The following is a 16,941-nucleotide window of genomic DNA, read 5'->3' as shown; positions in this document are numbered from 1 at the left end:
ACCAGGAACTCTGGCATGGCACCCAGGAGGGGAGTGGGTGGGGAACACCCGAGGAAAAGTCACATGTTCTACCATCACAGTGAAACGGGAGGTCAGAATCCAAAGTGAAGGGGAGATACAACACGAAGACCCTTATTTTCCTGGCACACCGCAGGCACAGACCTGCGGTGTGGTCTCAGGGGGTCCTCCCCACTCCTCTGCAAGGGAGGATACACACCGTCCTTGTTCTTGCAGGAGGACACTGAGGCTCCGGGGGGCAACATCGCTGACGAGGGGTCAGCGTCTCAACGACCCTCCGTACGCGTCTCTGAGGTCTCTATTCATCCCAGCATGAGGCCGACCACACCACCCCCACGCCATACCACACCACCAGGGTCGGTGGCCAAGGAACCACAGATCAAGGTATTTGTATTATAAACTGACTTTTAATAACAATAAAAAATCTATCGTGAATCTGATGAGCAGAATCTGTACATGTGAGCGTAAACCAGTGCACGGAGCCTCGCCCTCGGAGCCCCTCCCCGCTGCCCGCAGGGCTGAGGCAGGTGCCCATGGGTCCCCGGCTCGCGCCATCCAGCACCAAGCCCACCTCTCACTGTCCAGTACTCGGGCAGGCGGCCCCTGGAGGCCACGGGGCCGACACGCTGGTGGGGCTCCGGGAAACCCACACTGTCTCACCCCCAGCCCAGGGCGGGGAGACACCCCCCTCTTCTGCCCCAGCTGTGACCGTTCCCTGCTGGGGACCAGGAGCTGGAGGGGACAAACTGCGGAGGGGGGTCCCCGAGTGGGTCCCCGCGCCCAGACGGTGGGCAGGCTGGCTTCCTGTCTCTCTAGCTGGCTGAGGATTCCTGAATGCCCACCTGGCTGGGAGCTAACGCCAAAAAAATAAATTACAGAGGCCGCCACCCGGGGTTTCCCAGGGGCCCTCCTACCTGCAGGACACACACCTGTGTGGGGTGGCCTCCCACAGGTGTTCACCCCTCCAGTCCCGGCCCGGCTGCCTCTCGAACCCTCACATCCAGCCAGACGGTCAGAGTGCGAAGTGACTCACCCAAACGCTGACCGGCAGCCGGGGAACCAGGGCGGGGGGTGCGGGGAGGGGGCGGGGGGAACCAAAATTCATACCTGTAAGCAATACCTTCTGACCTTAATATTTAGAAAGATGAAATACTGATGTTTTTTGAATTTTCAATAATTTAGTCTTTTTTTTTTAGTAGAACTGGGAAAAGTTGTCAATACTACCTTATGTTGGTCCCGTTAGACAATACACCTTTCTTTGAAATTTAAAATGTCAAAGATATAATCACACAACCTGGAAAAAAAAAAAAAAGAGTCTCCACACCACCACCGACAACATGAAACTCCAAAATAAACCGTAGAGATTTCCCGCCATATAAATACAGTCGGAGCGAATCTGGCGCCCAGGGCCGCCGGCTCCAGTCCCCGTGGCGGTGCTGTCGGAGGCTGGTGTGGCTTTCGCGCGTCCTCTTGGCGGCGACTGGTTTTCCGCCCTGTCCCTCTGTCCTTGCTGGCCGAGGCCGGCTTTCCCGAGCCCACCGAGCAGGTTAGTACGGGGCTGGGGTGAGCCCGCAGCTGCGGTGAGGAGGCAGCGGAGACACAGGGGGCGCCTGGAATGTCGACTCGGAAGGAAACCGGGGTTCCGAAAGTGCACGATGAGCCGTCCCGAGGGCGCTGTGTCTGCGGGCCTCCGGCCGCGGCGCCCGTGACCTCCCCTGTGTCCCAGGGCCTGAGGGGCAGGCGCCCTGGCCCCGATGCCCCCTGAGCTCCGTGGGTCCCCGGCAGCCCTCGGGTTTCTGGCAGAAGTGTGGAGAGCGTGCGGGCCCCAGGCCGCTCAGCCGGCTCCTCCGAGAGCTGGAGAGCTGGGGACACCATCTGTCCTGTCCTCGCTCTGTCCTTGCGAGAGGCGACGAGAGGCTGGGCAGAGCCCGGAGCAGGCGGGAGCAGAGGCCTCGGATGGCTCCGGAGCAGGCCGCACTGGCCCTCGAACTCCCGAGTCCAGAGTCCCGAGTCCCGGCTCCAGAGGCCGCGGCCAAGCACCAGGCATCTCGGCGCTCAGAGGTCTCCATCCACCGGCGGCTGGCAGAGGCGGTAGAGCCTGGTGGGCGGAGGGGAGGAGATGAGGAGGGGCCGGGGAGGGCCGGGGCCTGTTACCCACACTACTTCCCTGTTTATCGAACAGGTAATCCGTGCCCGGAAACCAAACTCAGTAGGTGTTTTTAAAATGCCGAGGGACAAACACGTACACTGCCCACGCTTCCCCCGGCTACAGAGTCCCCTCCCCACAGCCGGTCTCCGCCCCCTGCAGACGGCCGAGGCTTCAGACACGCCAGTCTGCGTGCCAGCGTGAGGCTGCGTGTGTGGGTGCGTGTTCACACGTGTGGGGTATGTGCATTTTTCCACACTAATGGTGGCAAACTAGTCACCGCGCTGTAGCCCCTGAGTGTTTCCACTCGACATGAATCTTGGGGGCTCCTTCCTGCGCACAGGGAGCTGCCTCGGTTTTTTAATGTCCGCGCTGGAAGGGCACTGAGCTCCGTCGAGTGAGGAGGAGCCACGCATGGGGTCCAGCAGGAGAAGCAGATCTGCTGTGGGGAGGAGGGGGACAGGGGGGCCGGAAAGGAGCAGCCGCAGTGACAGAGACAAGACGGAGAAGTAAGGCGGCACCGGGGTTAGAACTCGGCCCCCATGCCTGGAGGGCCTGGGTTCAGAACCCCAGCTCTGCCGGTCACCCACTGTGTGGCCTGAGGCAAGATACTGAACCTCTCTGTGCCTCAGCGGCCCCGACTGCCAACTGGGGATGCTGCTGGTACCTTGCTCATGGGGTTCCTGTTGCAGTTAATGCGGGTAAAGGGATAGAAACAGAGCCTGGAGTGGGGTGAGCCAACGTACAAAAGTATCCAAAAAAAAAAAAAGAGGGTAAAAGAAAGCAAGGAAAAACTGGTGACACACGGCAAGGTCTGCGTGGGAGCTGCTGCGGGCACCAGCGCCGCCTCCTGGCTGTGACAATGTCCTGTGGTCACGGAAGAGCTGAGGGAGGGCACATGGGAACTCTGCACCACTTTTGTAACTTCTAGTGAGTCTGCTTCAAAACAAAGTCATCTAAAAATCGCGGGCAGATGCTGACAACATCTGGGGCGGTGGGGATGGAGAGGGCCGGGCCAAAATCCCCGTGGAGAGACGACGGGTCGTGAGGACAGGAAGTGGCCGGTGGAGGGAGGGCCCCCGGGGCAGCAGGGCAGCCAACAAAGGGCGGTGCGGCACGGTGGGCATCGCCCCGAATCCTCGCCCCCGGCTCCTGCGGGGACCTTGAGTCATCTTCCCAAAGAGGGAGTTCTCCTGAGGAGTACAGAACTAAGTGCATTTGTTTCTTCACAAAGTGGGACCCCTGTAAATGAGGGGTGAAGCCCCGTATGACTACCGGGGTGTCTGCCTGGGGTGAGGCCAGGAGTTTGATGCCAGCCCAGGTCCTGGTCTTCCCGGAGGGGAGGAGAAGGGGGAGTACTCACCGCGGTGCACCCTGGGGCATCTGATCCTTGACCCGCAGGTTCTTGGCCAGAATCTCCACCCTGGGGCCCTGGGAAGAAAGACCTGTGAGGCGGGGACCTGCCTCTGCATGGAGTTCGGGGCACTTGAGCGAACGTGGCGGGGGCCAGTGGGTGGGCTGGGGAGAGGGTAGGTAATGGGCCCCAGAGGGGGAAATCCCAGGTCCCCCCGAGATGGGGAAAAGGGCCACATGTGGGGCTGATCACCCCGTCCCTGACGGCCACCCCTGCCCGCAGCCCAGGATGCCGGGGGCGGGGTCGCCCCACCTGCTTCCGCATGATGTCCGTGGCCTGCATGATGCACTTGGGGAGCAGCCCGTGGCTCCGCGCCAGGATGGCTGCCTGCTCCAGGGAGACACTCAGGGTGCTCCTGCAGGGGAGGGGCGAGGGAGACAGCAGGTGAGATGGGGCCTCTGAGAGCCCCCCACGCCCAGGAACCGGCCACCACCCCGGCCCTCACAGCCTGGCAGGCCCTTGGCCTCACATCCTCCTGTTCCCAGGTGAGCCCCTGCCTCAGGGGCCGGGAACTGCCCCTGTCCCCACACAACTGCTGGGCTCACTCCCTACTCCCAGGGGTCTTCCCTCCGAGAACAACCCCACCCCCCACCCCCACACACAGGTCGGCCGCAGAAGGCCGGCGTTGGCTCACTGCCTGCGTCCCCCCACAACGCGTCATCAGCAGCAGCAGGCACCTGCCTCTGGTCTCTGTGGCCCCCCAGGGCCCGGCTCCAAGCTCACCTCTGCATGCCGGTGCCGCACATGGCGATCTGGCAAGCCCCCAGGCGGTAGCAGAGCTCGGAGGAGATGGGGATGAGGCCAGCACCCAAGCTCCCAGGGGCGCCAGGTTTGGGGTGGATGAAGGACTTCATGAGACGACAGAGCTCGTCCAGGGCGTTGATGGGACGTATCAGCTGTGAGGCGCACAAGCACACACACCCGGATGGTTGGTGGGGACCCCCACCCGGCCTGCCGCCCCATCCACTCCCTCCCGTCCAGCTCAGCTACTGCAGCTGTCCCCCCAGCCCCCTCACTGGGGGCTGCAGCCCAATTAACCTTCCCCGAGCCCTGCTCAAGGACCATCTGTGGCTCCCCACTGCCCCACAAGCTGGCGTTCGGTGTTCACGATTTCAGGCCTAACCTTCCGGTCTCATTCTCTTCACCTGCCCAGGTGTGCCCCCCAAAAAGTCTGAATGACATGCCCTCTCCTGCCCAGCTTTCCTCGGCGGCCTTGCGGAGGCATAACATGCCGGTGGCCAAGTCTTTCTGTGGCATCTTCATATTCTGCCGACCGGACGACGAGCCCCCAGTGGGCCGTGCCCTCTGCTTCCCTCCAAGCCCCCAGCCTCACAGTCCCAGGGCCAGCACCCCCAGGCCGCTGCCAAATCCAAGGCCTGCCTGAGCCTGGGGCACGTGCCCTTGGAGAGCCAACCGTGACAACACGCAGCAACGCAGGCCCTGGAGAGCCAGGTCTCCCCCCTTCGCAAGGAAAGCTAGAAGCGTTCAGTACACTGGAAATCTTTTGATTTGTAACTGCTGGCAATAACTGAAACCAGCAAACAGGCAGACCCCTCCGAGGCCACAGCTGGTCGGAGAAACGCTGTGATAAACAAGGGGGTGAGGGAGGCACAGGGGAGAGGGTGCCAGCGAAAAGAAGCCACCTGGGAATTCCAACACAGCAGTGGGGAAGCAGCTGGAACTCCTAGGATGGGGAGGGAGCTATCCCAGGAGACGACCTGGAGGAGGGGCCCCAGAGGGCTCGAGGCGGCTCTGCCAGGATTCTGGCTGGGATGTGACCCTGAACCTGACAGCTGAGTCTGACCCGAGAGCCCCGAGGCCTGCCTGAGCTCCACAGCAGGGTGACGGAAGGGTGGACACACCTGGTCGATCTTCACCGCCGTGGTGCTGGCGTCCGTGGGCAGGTTAGACCGCTCCAGGTAAAACGCCCTGAGAGAGGAAGATGTGGGTTGGGGCGGGGGGCGCCATGGCCACTGTGCATGCAGCCCCCACCCACTGCGGCTGCAGCCCGTCGTCCCCCCAACAGCCCCCACAAAGAAACCGCTGAGAGCGCCCTGCACAGCTCTCCACGCCCACAGCCCCCACCCCTCCAACAGCCCCGGGGGGAGCCAGGAGGGGCCTCCCAGGCACCCCTCAAATGCCTCCGCTCCCCGACAGCCTGTCCTGGTCAGGTGATCAGCACCTGACAGCCCCTTGTCGCGAGTGCCTGACTCCGAACGCTCTCACCACTCGGCGCTGGGCCCCCTGGTTTACTGATCATCGGTCCCCAGAGCAGGGCTCAGCTCGCCCGCTTTCTCTGCAAAGGGCCGGACAGTCAGCATTTTAGGCTGCACGGACCAATCCCCCCCGAGGCCCCGCTCAGCTGGGCTGCTGCAGCACAAGAGCAGCTGGGGACGACCCACACGTGAGTGAATGTGGCAGTGTGCTGATAAAACTTTATTGACAAAACAGGGGGTGGGGACAGACAACTGCTGCTCTAGAGTCTGTGGTCCACGAAAAAGAGGCTCCAGCCCTGAGGCTGGTGTGGCCCAGGTGCTTGGGCATCCTCCGGCAAACCACAAGTCTGTGGGTCCGCGTCCCGGCCAGGGCAGGGCAGGAGCCCAGGCTGCAGGTTCGGTCCCCGGTCGGGGTGCGTGCAAAAGGCAACCAAGCAATGTTTTTCTGTCACATCGATGTTTCCCTCTCTTCCTCCCTCCCCACCCCCTCTTGAAATCCTTTCTCCCTCAAAAAAAAATTTTTCTTAAAGAAGAGGCTTCATCGGCCACTGCTGACCCCCAGGCAACCCCCGGCACACAGCCTGGCCCACGGGCGCTAGGTGAGAGGAGGGACGGATGAAGGCGTGGAGATGCCGTGTTTCCAACACCCCACGAGCGGCGAGGAACAGACTGCTGGCGTCGGTCAGCCAAGGAGACGCCCGTTTTAGAGACAAAGCTGGACGCTGGCCCTGAGCCTTCCGCCCCCCACTCCCAAGTGGTAACACTGGGCCCCGACACCGCGAAGCCCTTACCCAGCCCCTGGAACTCGGTTCACGGAGGGAGAAGGGGGGGAGAAGGGGAGGAGAAGGGGAGGGCCAGGAGAGGGAGGGGGAAGGGAGCTGCTTCCCCGGGTGTGGGGCTCCCTCCCCACCAGTGTGGCCCCCGCTCCCTCCACTACTCAGGGGGTCTCTGCCCAGCAGGGCCAAGGCCCTGGGAGCCACACCCCTTACTCACAGGCTCCAGAACCCCACCCGGCTCCCGCCCCCACGGAAAATGAGACAGGCAGCTCCCCTCGGTGGAAGGACCTGTTTTGAAGAAGCCAAATGAACCCAGGTCCGAGCTCAGTTCAGCCGCCATCTAACTGCGTGACCTTGGGCAAGCCAGGTACATGCCCTGGGCCTCAGTTTCCTCATCTGTAAGGCGGTTTAGAACGGCCCTCCGTGACCACGGAGAGAGTCTGACGACCATGTGCAGGCTGAGGGCCCGGCACTCAGCAGGTGCAAAGGAGAAGGGGTCCGCCCACTCCCACGCCGGGGGCCTGTCTGCCGTCCTCCGTGCTGACACCCAGTCCCCGCAGAAGACCCGGACCCTGCCCCCAGCCTGCAGCCCAGGCGGGTGGATACCTGAGCTTGCGGTAATACTGCTGAACCTTCTCCAGGGACTGGGCGTTGATCTCCTGCTGCAAATCCTCCGCCGCCTGGCTGCCTGGCGGAGGCGGCCCCTCCATGTTCTCCAGAGCTGTGACCGGAGAAGAGGGAGGGCAGGTGGTGGGGTCGCAGAGCACTCGGAACCCGGGCCGTCCCCCCGCAGGCCCCGCTCCGCACCCCACACTCACCCTTCGTGAAGAGCACGGTGTGCAGCCTCAGGCTGGCCCCGCTCTCCAGGCGGGAGGGCAGCTTGGAGAAGTGGTAGCTGTCGAGGTAGAAGACGACCTTCAGCGCCTGCCGGCTGCCCTCGATGTGGTAGAAGACATTGGTGTCTGCGGGGGCACAGGGCGGGGTGGGTCACCACCAGGCCCAGGTTAGGGCTGCTGCAGACCACCCCTCATGCCTCCACTGGGGCGTCCTGGGACCTCCCTGTTCTCCCCACCCCAGAAGGGTCGCCTCAGACCCCCTTGTCACCCCATCCTGGGTGTCCCTGTCTGCCCACGCCAGAGCAGTGGCCTCAGACCTCCCTGCCCTGGAACACTCAGAAGTCCCCTCTTCTCGCCTCTTTCACCAGGTCCGTTCCCACTGCTTCATTCTCAGACCTGACGCTGACTCTGCCCAGCTGGGGGGGGGGCTGTCCGTGTTTGTCTTCAGGCCTCACCAGTGCTCCCTGGACCCCTCACCTGGCAGCCCAGGGCCTCCCCCTGCCACACGCTGCCCTCAGACGGGACCTGAGTTTATTTACGCCCACAGGGAAGAGCTTACAGTAGACGCGGCACCAACACCCCATCCGGCACCCAGGGCAGACATCACTAATCAATCACAGCTCTCCCTAAGCCCCACTCAGCCTATCGCTAGGCAGTCACTGACCATCGACCCCAACTAGTGCCGGAAACAAACCTACTGTCCCTCCGGAGTCTCACACATTCTCAACAGGGTGACATCACGCCCGAGGAGGGAAAACTGGTTCTTAAGGGGATGTCAAAAAATTGTACTCTTTTTATATACAAAGCACAGATATACCTATACACAGATATGTAATACCTCCATGGTATTAACATTTCATGGAGGTGCAGCAATTAGGGGAAAATCTGTCTAAACAGACTCGCTACGGAGGTGGTAGTTTTACAAGTCGGGCACTACTGATTGCGAGCCCTGGTCCTCGGACGAGTCCGCACAGACCTGCGGGCTCTACCTCCGGAGTTTCAGGTTCGGGTCTGGGGTGGAGCCCGTGGGCTCGCCTTCTAACAGGGACCGCACTCGGGGAACCACGGCTCCAGAGCCCAGCCCAGCGGTCCTCGGTCCAGGCTGTCCACCCAAGTCGCCGGGAAAGCTTTGCTAGAACCCCAGTGCCCAGGATCCACCCCAGAGAGTGGCCCCGACACGCCAGGGCTGGGAGGAGACTAGGGCACCGGCATCTTTGCAGAGCTGGGGGAGTGCAGTACAGCCAGGGTGGGTGGAGGCCCACTGGGCTAGCCTGTGGGCTCCAGGGGGGCAGGGACCGTGGCCGTATTGCTCCACTGCGGCCCCAGAACCACAAACTGGGCCGGGCACATACTGTGTGCCCATAACTGTGGACGTGTGGACGGACAGAGAGGGGGTGGACGTGTGGGTGGGACAGAGAAGGAGTGGATGTTGGACAGACAGAGAAGGGAGGGATGTGTGGACGGATGGAGAAGGGGGGATGGGCAGGCAGATGGACGAGTGGGCAGGTGAACGCGAGGATGAACCACAGCAGGGTCAAAGGAAGAATGAGGAGGGACAAGAAAGGGAAAAAGGAAAAAACTTACAATGATGCTATAAATTCTTAGAAAATCTTAACAAGTCTTCAACCCAATAATGGATACCTTTAGAAATTTTAATAAGAACTGGGTACTGGCTGTTCCCTTTTAAAAGCTTTTGGAGACAACGGGGTTTATACAAAGAGGCCCTCTCTTTCCATGTATGTTGGGAGCATGGGGCTTGCAAGCACTGGGTCCCGGGTCAGCCTTGGGCAGCTGGCCAGTGGCAGGAGGCCCCCAAAGCAGTTCCTCCCCCCCAGAACCCCGACTCTCGCGGTAGGGATGGGAGGAATCACTCACTGGCCACGTAGTTCTCGTCCAGCTGCTTGAAGGAGAAGGTGACACTGTCCAGCTCAGACAGGGTCACCCAGATGTCCTCCAGCATGGTCCGTTCCTCCTTCTGCAGGAGAAGACAGGGTGCAGGGGTCTCAGGTGCCACCCTCACCCCAGGGTCTCACTCACAGACACTGTGACTCAGCTCTGGTGGGCACCACAGGCTGAGGGCACGCAGGTGCGGGGTCTGTGCTGGGCTCTCCGGGGCTGGGTGTGAGCTGATGCGTGCCCATCCTGCAGCTCCAGGGCCGGAACCCAGCCTGCTCTGATGCGCAGGGTGGCCCCCCTACCCGGCCCACCTGCAATCCCGCTCAGCCATCTCAACCCAACAAGCCCAGAGCAGGCCTTGTTCTCCTCCTCGCCCCCTCCCCGCCAGTTGGCCCCACCTCACAAAGCGCACCAGCATCCATCCAGCAGACCAAGCCCCAAACCTTTGTTCTGAAGGACTTCTTGACCCCGCTCTCCCCTTGCGCCATACACAGCCCATCACCAAGTCCTGATGGGTTGACCTCCAAAGTGTACCCCAGGTCCATCCACCCCCTTCAACCTCCTCGCCACCCCCAACACAAGACACCTCCAGGAGGCGTCTCTCCAGGAGGACCACCCCAGCCTCTTCACGGTTTCCCTGTGCCACCCTTTCCCCAGAGCAAGGGGCAGCCAGGGATAAACCAGAGATGAGGGGAGGGCAGGGCCGCCTAGGGGCTATGAAGCCTCGAGTCAGACCCTGGGGGTCCCCCGTGACTGCAGGCTATCTTAGAGAAACTTAACTCGATTACATCCTGCACCTGCTGCAAGCCTCCGGACTCTCCCCCTGCTCTCAGAATAACATTCCGGGCCCTGCAGACATGGCCCTGCTGACCTCGTCCCCCACCCCCTCTGGCCGCACTGGTCTCTGTCCGGCGGCACCTGTGCACGTGCTGGTCCCTCTGCCCAGCACTCTCCTCCTCAGACCATTTACCTGGCGGGCTGTCCTGGTACTCGGGTCTCGGCTCAAATGTCACCTCTGTCACAGCCTCAAGAGAGGTCCTCTCTGACCACTTCAACCCAAAGAAGCTCAACCACCTTCTAAGCCTTCAGCATAACTCCCCTCTTGCCATCTATTCCCCTTCCTTCCTTCCTTCCTTCCTTCTTCCCACCCTGCTTCCCCACTAAAACAGGAGCCTCAGACATGCAGCACCCAGCTCAGAGCCTGGCACGGTGTGGTGACTGGTGATTAAGGCGCTGGGCCCCGGGGTTCCCATCGAAGATGGAGGGTCAGGGCTGGGTGTTCCTGGCTGCCTTTCCAGGTACTTTCCAGGAAGCAGGTGAGAGCAGACCTCCAGCCAGACAGCGCCCGTGTGCAAAAGTGGCCAGCAGGGGGAGCACCAAGGCCGTGCTCTCCTAAGAGCCAGCAGCGCTGGCTTTGACCCTGTCTGGGAACAGGTAGAGGAGGCTCAGGGCTGTAGGGGTGGGGAGCTCCAGCCTGTGCACACGGGGTGCAGGAGCCAACAGTCCGGAGCAATGATGCAGGCTTTATTTCTGGGGACATCGGCTCTGGGACGCAGCACCCCTGAATGATGAGTCCTGGGTTCTGCCTCCTGGGGGCCGGCAGATGGCCCTGCCCTGTGCCCTGAGAGTGGTGGGACAGAGGGAGCAGGGTAAAGGGGGTGCAGAGGGCGCAGGGCCACCTAGGGGTTCGTGGGCCTGGAGACAGGCTCCCAGAGTTCAAACCCAGCTGCCCAGGCCTCGGGGTGTCGGTGGTAAAAAAAAAAAAAAAACAAACCCACAGGGCCACCTGGTCCTTCCTCAGCCAACTGTCTCCGTGCCACCCCTTCCTGTCCCCTTCCCTGCTTGACTTTTCTCCGTGGCCCTTATCACTATATACGGGGGTTTCTCAGGTGTAACACCACTGACATTTAGGGCCAGGTAACTAGGGGAGGGGGCAGGGGGAACTCTGCTGTGCATTGTACGACGTCTGGCAACATCCCCAGTCACTACCCACTAGACACCAGTAGGTCCTCCTCTCCCCTCGTCCGTCATGACCCCCAGAAATTCTCCAGACCTGGCCAAGTGGCCCCTGGGAGGTAAGACTGCCCTGGCTGGGGGCTGCTGGTCCACACCACTTGTTTCACTCACTGGTGCACCGCCCCCCCCCCCCCACACACACACACACACTAGGATTTAGGACCCCGGGGAACAACAACCCTGCTTTGCCCGCAGCTGGATCGCCAGCACCTGTAACGGCGGCACACAGTAGGTGCTCAATAAACAGCTGCCGAGCGCACGAGGAGAGCCCGAGTGAGTGGGCAGGAGCTCTCCTGCCCGGGCTCCCAGCGCCCCCCCGTCCCTCTCCCCCGCACTCACCACTGCGGCCGGGGACAGCAGGGACTGGCAGTGCAGCAGGACGCCGTTGGCCGCCACCTGCTCCAGCCACTTGCGGCTGGCATCCCGGCTGCTCTCCTCGTACTCCCCGTTGTTGTTGTAGCGGGAGCTGAGGGCGGCCAGCAGCTGCTCGGAGAAGGTGCACACGGCGGCCACCAGGGCCTGGCAGAAGATGGCGTCCCTCCGCAGCTGCAGCTCGGTGTCTGGGGGGCGGGGAGGGGCTCGCTGGGCGGGGGTTCCCGTGCCATCGGCAGCCCCGAGCCCCACAGCCCCGACCCAGAACCGACCCCCGGGCCCAGCGGGCCACCTATCTGGGGCCAACTTGCCAAAGATCGATCCCGGCCACCAAACGCCAACCCCACAAAGATCAGCTCTCCAAATGCAAGCCACTTTGAACTCCAGTCCCTCGACGACCCATCTGCTTTGTGACTCTCCCGCGGCCTTCCCAACACCCTCGCTCAGTCCTCTCCCCACAGGCCAGGGGGTTCCTCCCCCTTGACTGGCCGGAGGCCAACAGCGCCAGGCAACACTGCCGCGCTCCACAGTTCAAGAAGTGCAGTTTACTGTCTGCTCCATTTCTGAGGAGTGCGCCTCCCTCCCGCCTGCCCCTTCCTTGACTCCCTGCTCGACATGGTTTGCGGAACCGGACAATTTTGGGCAATCGCTCATTCACGGTCCCGATGTTCTGGGAGGGATTATTTTCGATGACTGGCTCTGGCCAACTGGTTCTCAGACACCGGTTCTGACCTAGACCCTATTCTGGCTGCCCCTTGGCAGAGGAGAAGTTCTGAAAACAAGGGAGGGACGAGGAACACCTCCCGGCTTCCCCAGGCCCACCCTCTGCCCTTTCCTCCTCCCCACTGTCTGCCGGGGAGGAGTCCCAGGCAGGGCTGCGGACTCAACTGGCAAACGCTCCCTCTAGTCACCGGTCCTCTGTCCTGTGTCCTCCTCAAGATCTGCCCAGGCCTGGGAGGTGGCGAGACACAGGGCTCCCAGTTCCAGGGCCCTGAGACTGGCCCCCCAGACTCAGGAGGAGCAAACGGGTGAGGTCTTCGCAGTTCTCAGAGGTGCGAGAGGCCCGGTGTTGCCCTCCCCCACCCCCACTGAGTGCAGGTCCTGACGACCACGGGAATGTCAGCCTCAGCCGACAGAAGGGGCCTCCCCTGGGCTGCGGTCAAAAGCGCCCGTGGCCAGGGTGGCCTCCCCTGGGTGCAGCTGGGTGTGTGCCCGTCGCAGACGGCTGCCCCGTCACAGCCCTCACCTGTGCACTTCAGCAGGGCCAGGAGCAGCTGGTTCTTCCCATCTGGCAGGGGAAGAAATGGAGAAAAAAGGGTGGGCCGAGAGGGGTTAGCAGGGGATTCCAGCAGAGCTGGGCCCTCCCTGCAGCCCGAGCTGAACCCTGTGTGGTGACACCCAGTACACTGGGCACGTACGTACAGTTGTGCTGAAGAGGCTCTGATTGGACGTTGGATGAATTATAGAAATCCCCAACTTCCAGGGGACGGAACCCCAACTCTTAGCTGCATCCCAGCTGTTTGTATACACCCACCAAAGAGAGACTAAAACCAGCCCCTCCAACTCCTGAGCCAGAGCCCCCAGCCCACACCTTGCATACGCGTGTGGGCACAGGCTTACACGTGCACATACACACAGGTGCACGGAAGCTCACATGAGCACGCAGTCACAGCCCTCTGCACACGCGGAGACGAAGCTCAGGCCTTCTGGACACAGGCCTGACATCCTGGTCTCTTTTTTTCAAAACACGGCTCTTAGGCCCGGAAGGGCTAAAAGTAAAAGTCTGAAAGGCCAGCTCAGAGTCTGCTGCTCCTGGGGGAGCGGCTCTGCAGCTGTGCGCCCCCTGCTGGCCTGAGCAAATGCCTCCCTGGCCTAGGCTCCTGCTAAGCCAGGATCTCAGACTTCAATGCTGCCATGGTCCCGGCAGGTAGCGTAGATGTCGCCCGTTTCCTGTGAGGCAGACGCCCGGAAGCAGGGAGGGGTGGGGGCTCTCCCACCTAAGACGGCAGCTGCCACTCATCCCCACCCACGTGGGACTGCGGTGCCAGGTCTCCCGGCTGTTCAAGAGCAGCCGGAAATCTAGATTTTTACGTGGTTATTCCCAATAATAAAACACCGACAGCCGATTCACATTTTCTTCTATGCTATAGTGATAAAACCTATCTGTGGGCCCAAATCTGATCAGGGGGCCCCTCGCTTGTGACCTTGAAGCTGAGGAGGAGTATGTTCAGCCTTCTCAGCCCCCTGACTCTGCAGGGGAGCCCCGGGCACAGCAGTTCCGGGGTGTCTAGTCCCCGGGCAGGACACTCAGCTGAGAAAGGGGCACCTGTTCTTCTCGCCCTTCCCGGGCATGGACAGACGTGGGACACAGAGACGGACCCATTCCTGACCCTGCCACAGGCCACATTCAGACCCAATGGCCACAAATCCCCCCAAGTTACCCTTCCCCACCCAACTGACCTTCCACATATTTCTGAATGTTGTCCACCAGGGTCTTGATGGAGTTGGGGAGGTTCCAGGGGTCCTCCTGGATGCTGATCTGGATCAGGCTCCGGCCACGCATCGTACAGTCTTCTTTCTGTTTGAACTCTGGGGCAGGAGAGCGGCGTGAGGACAGGAAAGGGACAGAGGTGGCTTTGGGGAACGGTGGCACAAAGGCCTACGTCCCGTCACCAGACTCCAAGGCTCAGAATCCGAGACCGAGGATGCTGGCAGGACTCCCGGGCACTATCTGGCCCACGGAGCGGGGCAAATACACGGCATGGCGAGTGTGCTGCTGATTCCCAGTGCCATACCCACGGCAGACAGCACTCATCAACCTCAGCACCCCTTCCTCCTAGTCCGAGGCATGACTCCTCACAGCGGACCCGAGCCAGTGCAGACATCACAAATCAATCGCTGCATTCCCTTCTCCTAAGCATGGATGTCGTCACAGAAGGATTCTCAGGTACTATCTCCTCGCAGCCACATCGATCAAGCGGACACAGGAGTCAGAACCTAGTCTAACCTTCTCCCTACACAGAGGAGGAAGCCCAGGCACAGAAGGGGAAGGTGCCCCGCCCAGAGTCACACAGTTGGGTAGTGACAGAGCTGGGACTTGGACCTGGCCCCAGCAAGACCATTCCAAGGCCAAGCAGACACAGGCCCCCGTCTCTTAGGCCTCATCCCTTCTACAGTGCCCAGGTTTCTGAGAGATCTGTGGTTGGGTGCCTCCGGGTTTGCTGTCTCTGAGTCCTCAGGTCCGTCCCTGGAAGACGTGAGCCTGAGACAGCAGGAGGGGCGGCCGCGCCAGGGCACCCCAACTCTTCACACTTCCCACCCTTATTCAGGAGCAACTTCCTGTTCCTTTCCCCATCCCCTGCACCCAGCTGGGAGCTCCTAAAGGTCAGGGGCAGTGCCGCATTCATCTGAGGGTCCCCAGCGCCCAGCACAAGGCCTGGCACAAGCTGGCTCCTGGGAATTATTTCCTGGAGGGACATAAATGCATGGGTGGTGGGTGCATGGATGGTGGGTGCATGGATGGTGAGTGCATGGATGGGTGGGTGGGTGGGTGGGTGGGTAAATGAGAGGGAAGGCAGGTGGGGGGACACACACATCAGTTCCTTTGCTCTCACTCATCTCCAGAAGAAAGTCTCCGTTTGGTGCTGCTAAGCCCTCAGCACCTTCTCTAACCACGGACCCCTCTCAGGGGGAGGAACGGATCTCGCTGGGCAGGGACCAGTGCCCGACTGCAGTGTAGTGACACTGTTTTGTGGCTGTTTCCATTGACCTCACCAGGGTCACTGTTTTTTATGGCATGCTATACAGGTCTTCCGTATATAGGGAGCGTAGTAAGTTCCCTTAATAATTAAATTTTTACAAGGGTGACAGTTTTTCACAAAAGTTGTGTTAATAATAATGCAGGCAGCAAATAACATGGTTTTTAAAACTGTGAGTGTGTGGGTAGATTCAGTGAATCCGGGTCAAGTGACGGAGGAGGGCTGAAGGTGCTGAGGCCTGGCCAACCAAGCTCCGTTCCTTCCCCACCTGCCACGTGCAGATGGACGGACCGACAGACCGTGGCCCAGAGTGGCCGAGACCGGCCCAGGGCTCCACGCATTTTCGCTGTGGAAAGCCAGCGAGGGACAGTTTCAGGCTCTGCAGGGCACATGGCCTCTGTCTCATGTCCTTTGTTTCTTCGTTCTGTTCTGTGTTCACTGCTCTTCAAGCGAAAGCATCCCTGCCAGGACACAGTCTACACAGAACCAGGCTGCGGGCGCTGGACTTGCCGACCCCCAGAAGAGCCCAGCAGCCACGGGGCAGGAGAGGGGCAGAGCTGAGGGTGTGAGCCGTGTCCTGCCCCCAGCCCAGCACTCGGTCCCCATCGCTGCTGTCTCCTGGCCGGACGCCGGAGGTCATTCCAAGCCCTGCAGGGGGCGCCCCTGTGCTCACCTTGCAAACTGTGGTCCATGGGGAAATGCTTGGTCTCTTCGAAAGCCCTGCTCATGACGGCCCCCTTGAGGAGCGCGTGGATGGAGTCCACCTGGCCGGCAGAAGCGCGGGGTTAGTGGGGCCCTGTGGCCCTCCAAGCCGCGGAGACCCCTGATCCATGGCCCCTGCCCCGGCTCCTGGCTTCTGGCTTCTCACCAGGGGTGACAGAGGGAACCCAGGGTCAGGCCAGGGCGGGCACAAAGGTCCTACCTGGTTAAACAGATGCTCCAGGCAGCCGTGCAGCTTGTCCTGCTTGTCCGACGGAATCCGCATGTCACAGGGCAGCTCGTCCCCTGGCAGAGGGAGGAGCCGCAGCCATCAGCGAACAACTCCTGCCCCGTCTCATGCCCTCCCAACGTCCTTCCCAAGAAGATGACATAAGTACAGGGCCCCGAAACCCACGGTGGGTCTGGGGCCTGACAGACTCGGGCCCTGGCTCCGTGGCCCTGGGCAAAGCCCTTGGCCTCTCTGGGCCTCAGTTCCTTCCCCCTTCAAAATGGGCAACAGGAGGTAACGCGTTACAGCTGTAGGCCGTTGTTATCATTGCCCACACTGCCCGTGAGGAGGCTTCGAGCCAGAGAGACGGGGCGGGGCCCCAGGCCTCCAGATCCACGCCTCCCCCAGCTGTGTCAGTCCAACCGGCTGCCATGGGCCCCGTCCTCCCTAAAACCTCCCGAGGGACAGTGTGTATGTAGCTGCGTATCTTATGTGATGAAATATTTATCTCAAGTTCAGCAGCAGCTTCGGTTTTACTTGAGCTGCTTTTTCTGCTGTTAAATTG

At 61.2% G+C, this 16,941-nt stretch overlaps 1 protein-coding gene across 2 annotated transcripts in view; it reads right to left on the bottom strand.

The window, feature by feature from the left end:
• Positions 1–405: 405 nt before the first annotated feature.
• PREX1 (phosphatidylinositol-3,4,5-trisphosphate dependent Rac exchange factor 1) overlaps positions 406–16,941 on the bottom strand; it is a 172,913-nt gene continuing 156,377 nt past the window's right edge. For both annotated transcript variants that reach the window (XM_045832969.1, XM_045832970.1), the window contains 13 exons: positions 16,371–16,453; positions 16,122–16,212; positions 14,151–14,279; positions 12,937–12,978; positions 11,658–11,878; positions 9,282–9,381; positions 7,389–7,532; positions 7,177–7,291; positions 5,441–5,507; positions 4,302–4,474; positions 3,831–3,933; positions 3,528–3,595; positions 406–2,116 (listed from right to left, as the gene is read on the bottom strand). In XM_045832969.1, coding sequence (XP_045688925.1) covers positions 2,074–2,116; positions 3,528–3,595; positions 3,831–3,933; positions 4,302–4,474; positions 5,441–5,507; positions 7,177–7,291; positions 7,389–7,532; positions 9,282–9,381; positions 11,658–11,878; positions 12,937–12,978; positions 14,151–14,279; positions 16,122–16,212; positions 16,371–16,453 — 1,379 coding nt within the window. In that variant the 3' untranslated portion in view covers positions 406–2,073. The remainder of the gene's footprint in view (positions 2,117–3,527; positions 3,596–3,830; positions 3,934–4,301; positions 4,475–5,440; positions 5,508–7,176; positions 7,292–7,388; positions 7,533–9,281; positions 9,382–11,657; positions 11,879–12,936; positions 12,979–14,150; positions 14,280–16,121; positions 16,213–16,370; positions 16,454–16,941) is intronic.

Source organism: Phyllostomus hastatus, unplaced genomic scaffold, assembly GCF_019186645.2.
Source record: "Phyllostomus hastatus isolate PE091 unplaced genomic scaffold, TTU_PhHast_1.1 phas_contig_17, whole genome shotgun sequence".
Lineage (NCBI taxonomy): Eukaryota > Metazoa > Chordata > Mammalia > Chiroptera > Phyllostomidae > Phyllostomus > Phyllostomus hastatus.
Note: the sequence above shows the minus strand (reverse complement) of the source record. Positions and strands in the feature narration are given on the sequence as shown.